Raw genomic sequence first — 8,227 nt, 5'->3', positions numbered from 1 at the left:
AAGAAGGAGGATTCCCGAGGCTAGGGTTGTGAACCAACCACTGCCTACGGAGAAGTACGGAAGGAGGAGTCAAGAAGAAGCACTCTGGTGGTCATCGTGATCCTAAGGAAACTATGTAAGTAGAATCCTATGAAACCTATCAGAGTCACCTTGGAGGAAGTAGCGGCGGAGAAGCAGCTTGAAAGGGCTGAAGAGAAGAAGAAGAAGAAGAGCAAGGAAAAGAAGGTGGAGGAGATGAGCCATCCCATCTAAGCAAAACAGAGAAGAAGATCAAAGAGAAGGAGGATGAAGAAGATGAGGAGGCTAGGATGAAGAAGAAGCAAAAGAAGTGAGAAGAAAGAACGCAAGCAGGAGGAAAGGCTCCTGAAGAAGGAAGATGAGTGGAGAAAGAGGTTGCAAGCCTAGAGCTAGACGAAGATCCACCTTCGTAAGAGAGGACAAGGGGGAATCATCGCAACTTAGATAACCAGCAACCTGAAATAATGCAAACGGTTGCGACTGACGAAGGAGAAGAAGAAGATGTTACCCTTGATGCGGCGTCGCAAGGAGAATGCACCGCAAGAGTCAACCGTGGACCTCCAATTTTTATTGACGCATTAGAAGAGCAGAAGAGGAGAAGAAAAGAGGAGAAAGAGAAGCAGGAGAAAATGTTGTGAGCAAAACTCATCATCGCAGAAGGTAGTCACAGGAGAAGATTACAAGATGAGGAGGTATGTTACAATAATGAAATATCAAAAGTCGAAGAAATAAGGAGGCTCAAAGAGGAACAACACCTTTTGCTGGCCTCTGAGTAGTTTAAAAAAGAGTTTGAAACAGAAAAAAGAGAAGAGGCAGAAGAAGAAAGGAAGAAGAAGGCAGAAGAAGAGAAAAAAAAAGAAGGATGAGAAGGAAAAGAAGCGCCAAGAAAACGTGCAACACTTAAGAAAGAAGAAGGGAAAAGAACTTGTTGAACCGAAAAAAGAGGAACAACACAAGGAGTGAGAAAGAAAACAAAGGCAGCAATCCCGCCTTGCATTGACCAAGGAAAAAGGCAAAGCAGTCACAGAGAGCAGCAAGCCCGCATTGGCAGAAGGGCGTCCATCAAGAAAGAAGAAGAACGATGACTTGCTGATGGAGATGGGCTTTTTCCCTGCGCCAACGCCACTACTAGACATGATTACGAGCGTGATCAGTACATGGATGGGACACATTTTGCCAGTGCCCAACCATTGTCATTCCAGAGGTAGTTCGTGACTTCTACCATGGATGGCTATATGGCACCAAGGATATGGTGACCATAAAAGGGAAAATGGTGTCTTTCAGCGTAAAGGACATCAATGAACTGTACTAGATGAAGGATAACCCGGATGCACCGGGCAACAAAATCATTGATGATCTCACTAAAGAGCAGATGGAAGATGCGCTGCGAATATTAACGCAACCGGGCACTAAATGGACGGTTTCTTTAAAAGGCATCAGGACCCTGACGTCCAAGACATTGCTTCCTGAGGCACGGCTGTAGGTCTATTTGGTCAAACGGCGACTGATCCCCACTTCCAATGACAAAACAATTTCAAGGGATTGAGTCATGGCCGTATATAGCATTACACGCGACATTCCAATCGATGTGGGCCAGTTGATCGCAAGACAAATTTGAGGTTTTGTGGGGCACATAAGAGGTCAGTATTTCTTCCCATGAATTGTCTCAAGTTTATGCTTATCAATGGTTGTAGGCATTGAGGAAGAACCCATGGTAGAAGTTCACGACCTAATAAACGTCAAGATTTTGAGGTTACTCCTCAAAGATTCCCTTCACTGCCCTGAGCTCCCTTTGAAGAGGCCCAACATTGATTTGAATGTGCCACAAGAACCCAAGAAAAAAAAAAAAAAAAAAAAAAAAACAACGTTAAAGCTTGATAAGGGAAAGGAGAAAATCCAAGACTCAACAATCGCAAGAACCATAATCTTGGACCCTTGGACCCTTTATCCTTAATAATTTCCTTCCAAGCCCTCCGCACAACCTTCTTCTTCCTTTCCTGAGCACTTTACTAATCTTCTCCTTCCCCCAGATTATCCAACCGTATACCAGTAGCCCCATCATCACCTTCATCATCATACTGCAACTTCCCCTTCCACCGCCGCATGTTGATGAGCCATACGATTTGGGTGAAGGCACTTCTGCCCAACCCTAACACATCGATGGTGAGGCATCGTAGGCACAACCCACTGTTGCTTCCTTAGCTGCTGAGTTAGCAGATATGCGGCCCCTTCTTGCCCCAAAAACTCTTCTCCTAACAGCAAGAACTCTTCTCTCAACAACAAGCCTTCTTCGGCCAAGGAATTGATGCGATAATCGAGCGAGTTGACAATTTACAACGTAGTGCTGCCATGACAAAGGCGTGTTTGATGAATATTCAGCGCAACACTTATACAATCCACTTGCACCAAAGACAATTAGCGGAGCGCCACCATGAGTACTTCAATTTTCTGACAGAATATCTTCATGGACCCATGATACCTCCGCATCTCAGGCAGCATCTGATTTTTGAAGAAACTCCTTAAGTACACATCTGAACCCTCCTCCAAAACCTCCTGCTCCTCAATAATTTTTACAATTTAATTTTTATTGCGGCCATTTCTGCTATCTTTATTTCATTTATGGTTTAATTAAATTCTTTGATTCTTTGTACAGGAAAAACTTTTTGTATTGTGTTATTTGTAATTATTGTATACTTAGTTAATTTTCAATACAACTAAGTAGCAATTCTCTCTATATTCTTGTGCCTCTTCTTTATCATCCTTTTTCAACTTTGTGATATTCTTGATCTTTCCTTTTGCATTATTCATTGCGCTGCCATGATGTATAATATGCATACACTTAGGAGCATTTCCCACACTTTGTATTTTCTAACTAACAATTAGTTAATTCGTAGCTATAGTAATGCTTTACCTTTTATCCTTCAAAATTCTGCTCAAACCTTCTTTTTGAAATTTTGTCTAAGTGTTTGTCTATTTGCCCAAACAACACAATGAAGAACTTGCACACCTCTAAATTTGGGGGTGGAGAAGGTCTGAGCAGATGAGATCAAGTGATGCGGTCATTAAGAAAATGTGCTCATTATTTCCATCTCAAATAATATATATATATATATATATATAATATATATATATATATATATTCATATAAACTCCAATGTCAGTGCAAGGGAAACCTCAAAAACAATCCCAACCTAATATGAGTTAAGTTGTTGAAGGAGCCTGCTCATAGTTGGATGTTCGCATGACACCCGTGGGAGCAAGCCAAAACGAAGGTGGGTTTCCAAGAACAATGCAATATGAAAAGAAAAAAAAAATGAGAAAGAAAATTAAAAGAAACAAGAGAAAAATGCTTGCATTGTAATCTTATGTTTTGTTGTTGCTCATGCACACTTTATGCGATACTATTTCTAGATATATGCGCTGTTAACTAAATGCTTGTAGTATGCTATGGAGTAATGCGTTGTCACAAGTTTCCTTGCACTGAAACCAAGTATAATTCCAATGCTGAAACCAATTAATAAAGTGTGCGTTTGTACAGGAAATTAAATTGCGGTAAAGTAAAATTGTGTAGATAAACTAAAGTTGCATTAATAAAATAAATTGCGATGAAAATAAACCTAAGCTAATGTGATGCAAGATACAGGATACATGATATACATGATGCTGAGTTCGAGACTGACTATGAAGTTTATACAAAGGATCGTGGTCTGCGAGGACAGGTCTTTGTGGATGAATCAGAAGGGGGAAAGGATAATTAGTACAAACATCGCAAGGTTGTTAATTTCGTTAAAGATATAACTAAGGTTCCGCTTGCCCTTGGCGTACACCTCTCAGTGATCGGCCGTGTTCCCATATCTCTATGGTGAAACAGGGATGAACGTGATGAACGTAAGGTTGCTTCCATCTCTGGAAGTACTTCTCGTTTTAGTTAACACATTCTTCCAACCCTCTATCGATAGGCGGAATGGCATCTCCACTTCTGCTCTCACAGGTGAAGATGTCGTCTAGCATGCTTTGACTAAACATAATTATTTCCTTAACCCAATTAATTACTTGCTTAATTCATGCTAATTAGCCAATAGATTAAGAAAACATCGTGGAGAAAATGAATTACGGATGAACGGAAATAGACATAATGATGGAGTTGTCTCTTGTTTGTTTTATTTTTTTTTCTCATTTTTCTCTTTTCATATTGCATTGTTCTTGGAAACCCACATTCGTTTTGGCTTGCTCCCACGGGTGTCATGCGAGCATCCAACTACAAGCAGGTTCCTTTCACAACTTATCTCTTATCAGGTTAGGATTGTTTTAGGATTTCCCTTGCACTGACATTGGAGTTTATATGAATATATATATTTTGGAAACACATTTTTCTTAATGACTACATCACTTGATCTCATCTACTCAGACCTTCCCCACCCCCAAATTTAGAGATGCGCAAGGTCCTCATTGCGTTGTTTGGACAGAATAGACAAACACTTAGACAAAATTTCAAAAAGAAGGTTTGAACAGAATTTTGAAGGATAAAAGGTAAAGCATTGCTATAGCTACGAATTAACTAAGTGTTAGTTAGAAAATACAAAGTGTGAGAAATGTTTCTAAGTGTATACATATAACTCATCATGGCAGCGTAATGAATAACGCAAAATAGAAGATCAAGAATATCGCAAATAATGACAAAGGATGATAAAGAAGAGGCTATTGCGTACTTGAAAGAATTGTTACTTAGTTTTATTAAAAATTAACTAAGTATACAAGGAATTACAATTAACGCAATACAAAATTTTTTATCATATACAAAGAATAAAAGAATGAGCTTCTATACATAAAGAAATAATGAATGAAGTTATAAATAAAAGAATGACAGCAATAAAAAAAAAAATAAAGTTATTGAGGAGAAGGAGGTTCTGGTGGAGGATTTTGGTGAGGTACGCAAGGAGCTTCTTCAAAGTGTAGATGCTACTAGAGATATGGAGGCACCATGGGACCATGAAGATACGCTGTCAAGAAGTTGAAGTGCTCATGGTTGCGCTCCGCTAGTTGCCTTTGGTTCAGGTGGATTGTATAGATGTTGCGTTGAATATTGATCATCACCTGCCTTGTCATGGCAGCATTGCATTGTAAATCTTCTACTCGCTCGTTTATCGCATCTATTCTCTGGTTGTAAAAGTCTTCTTGTTGGGAGAAGAGTTCTTGTTGTTGGGCAAGAAGGGTTCACATATCGGCTAATTCAACAGCTAAAGAGGCAATGGTGGGTTATGCCTGCGATGTTTCGCCATCGACGTTTTGGGGTTGGGTAGAAGTGCCTTCACCTAGATCGCGTAGGTCATCAACATGCGACAGTGGAAGGGAAAGTTTTGGTGATGATGATGAAGGTGAGGATGGAGCTACTGGATATGCGGTTGGAGAATCAGGGGTAAGGAGAAGGTTGGTGAAATGCTTAGGAAGTGAGAAAGAAGGTTGTGCGGGAGGACTTGGAGGGCGAATTATCAAAGGCAAAGGGTCCAAGGGTTCTGGTTCTTGCATTGGCGAGTCTTGGACTTTCCCCTTTCCTTTTTCATCTTTAAGCTGTTTCTTTGGCATGGGTTTCTACGACGCATTTAAATCAATGACGAGCCTCTTCAATGGGAGCTCGAGGCAGTGTGGGGAATCTTTGAGGAGCAACCTCAAAATCTTGACGTTTATGAGGCTATGAACTTCAGGCATGGGTTCTTCATCAATACCTACACTCAATGATAGGCATAAGCTTGAAATCGTCCACGGGAAGAAATACTGACCTCTTATGTGCCCCACAAAACCTTGAATTTGTCTTGCGATCAACTGGCCTACATCGATTGGAATGCCACATGTAATGCAATATGCGACCATGACTCGATCCCTCGAAATTTTTTTGTCATGGGAAGTCGGGATGAGTCATCGTTTTACCAAATATACCCAAAGCCATGCCTCGGGAAGCAATGTCTTGGACGCTAGAGTTCTGATGCCTTTTAATGAAACCGTCCACTTAGTGCCTGGTTGCGTTAATGTTTGCAGCGCATCTTCCATCTACTCTTCAGTAGGATTATCAATGATTTTGTTACCTAGTGCATCTGGATTGCTCTTCATCAAGTATAATTCATTGATGTCCTTTGTACTGAAAGACACCATTTCCCCTTTGATGGTCACCACATCCTTGGTGCCATGTAGCCGTCCGTTGTAGAAGTTTCTCACTACCTTTGGAATGACGATGGCTGGGCACTGGCAAAATGTTTCCCATCCGTGCTCCAGTACAACGCTTGTAATCAGATCTGTTAGTGGCGTTGGTGCGGGGAAAAATCCCATCTCTGTCAGCATATCATCGTTTTCTCTCTTCTTCGATGGATGCCACTTAGCCAACGTGAGTTCACTACTTTCTACAACTGCTTTGCCCTTTTCTTTGATCAACGCAAGGCGGGATTTTTGCTTTTGTTTCCTTTCCCTCTCCTTGCGTTGTTCCTTCTTCTCCCGTTCAGCAACTTCCTTGCCTTTCTTCTCTCTTAAGCATTGAACGTTTACTCGGTGCTTTTTCTCCTTCCCTTCTTTCTTCTTCCTTTCCTCAAGCCTTCTTCTTCTTTTTTTCTTCTTCCTCTTCTCTCACTTCTTCTTCAAATTCTTTTTCAAACTGCTCGGAGGCCAAAAAAATGCGCTGTTCCTCTCCGAGCCTCTTCCTTTCCTCTTCTGCCGATATCTTATTGTTGCGGTGTACCTCCTCATCTTGTAATTTTCTTCTTCAATTACCTTCTGCGATGATGAGTTGTGACCGCAACATTTTCTCTTTCTTTTCTTCCTCCGTTTTTCTTCTCCTCTTCTATTCTTCTAACACATCTATCAAAATTAGTGGATCAACTGTTGATCCTTGCGGCACATTCTCCTTGCGACGCCGCATCAAAGGGGTGATTTCTACATCTTCTCCTTCGTCAGTCGTAACCGTTTGTAGTGTTTCATGTTGCACTGATTCTCTCAATTTCGCTGACTCTCCCTTATCCCCCTTTATGGAGGTGGATTCTCCATCCAGTTCTGGGCTCTCAGCCCTCTTTCTCCTCTCTTCCTCCTTCTTCAGACGCCTCTCCTCCCACCTGCGTTCCTTCTTCTCATCTGTCATCCTTTCCTTCTTCTTGATTGGATGGGCTTTTTCATCTCCTTCAGCCCCTTTCTCTTTGATCTTCTTTTTCTTCTTCTTTTCTTCAGCCACTTCAGGTTGTTTCTCCGCCGCTGCTTCCTCCAAAGCGACCCTGATAGGTCCCTCATAGGATTTTGCGTTAGCAGTTTCCTTAGGATCCAAGATTGTCAGATCGCTTCTCCTTGATGCTTCCTCTATCTCCTCCTCCAAAGACAGTGGTTGGTTCACAACCCCAGCTTCGAGCAGTCCTCCTTCTTTCTCCATGTTGCTGAGTATACTCCCAAACACTTCCTTATCGTCCCTTCTTTTCTTTTCACTTTTAGAGGAAAATGTTGGGAGTGGAGTACTCTCTAAGCTCTGCCCCCTTTTGACCTGGAGTGGTACGGCTGCTACAGGCTTTTGCTGAGGTTTTCCGATGACTCAAGCGATGGTTTTTGGCTGGGCGGCGAGATGACGGCTTGCTACGAGGAATGCCACCTCTCATGCAGTGAGTTGGGCTTTTGAGGGTGATGAGGGTGAAGAAGATGGTTGGGGAGACTGGTCTGCCATTGATGCCGAAGTAAGAACACTAGGAAATTCTTTAAGGTTTTGGGAAGGAAGAAAGTCTGGTATGCAAAGGCTCTAGGGTTTCTGTTTGCAAAATGAAGTAAGTCAATGACCTAAGATGGAGGAGATGGAATTTATAGGTTGGGCCTTGATGGGCCCAACGAGAATTCTACGGTGGCAAGTCTCGAGGTACTCAAAAAGCCTGCCGCCGCGCGCCTCACATTTATGAATTTGCAGAGTCGTACGTCCTTTCATCTTTAGATTCATCATGTCCTTGGAAGCTGAAGCGATTAGACTTCTCAATTTACAAAAAGAATTTTCTTTGGTATTTTATTCGGATGGGCGCAAGGTTAAGAATCAATGCAATGAATTCATCAATGCAAATGCATTTTTGCAGAGGACGGGCAACAATGCATGTATCCCTGCAACACACCCCTTAGCACAATGCATTTCTAGAGGATGGGTGCACGGTATTTCTACCAGCACAACACTACCTCGACATAATGCATTTTTGCTAAGGACGGG

General features: G+C 41.8%; 1 protein-coding gene across 1 annotated transcript; it reads right to left on the bottom strand.

Moving 5' to 3' along the window:
* Positions 1–6,844: 6,844 nt before the first annotated feature.
* On the bottom strand, positions 6,845–7,420 carry LOC120077700 (protein PXR1-like). Its single transcript, XM_039031663.1, has one exon. The coding sequence runs from the start codon at positions 7,418–7,420 to the stop codon at positions 6,845–6,847; it is 576 nt and encodes a 191-aa protein (XP_038887591.1).
* Positions 7,421–8,227: the final 807 nt, after the last annotated feature.

Source organism: Benincasa hispida, chromosome 1 (assembly GCF_009727055.1).
Source record: "Benincasa hispida cultivar B227 chromosome 1, ASM972705v1, whole genome shotgun sequence".
In the NCBI taxonomy this organism is placed as follows: Eukaryota; Viridiplantae; Streptophyta; class Magnoliopsida; order Cucurbitales; family Cucurbitaceae; genus Benincasa; species Benincasa hispida.
Note: the sequence above shows the minus strand (reverse complement) of the source record. Positions and strands in the feature narration are given on the sequence as shown.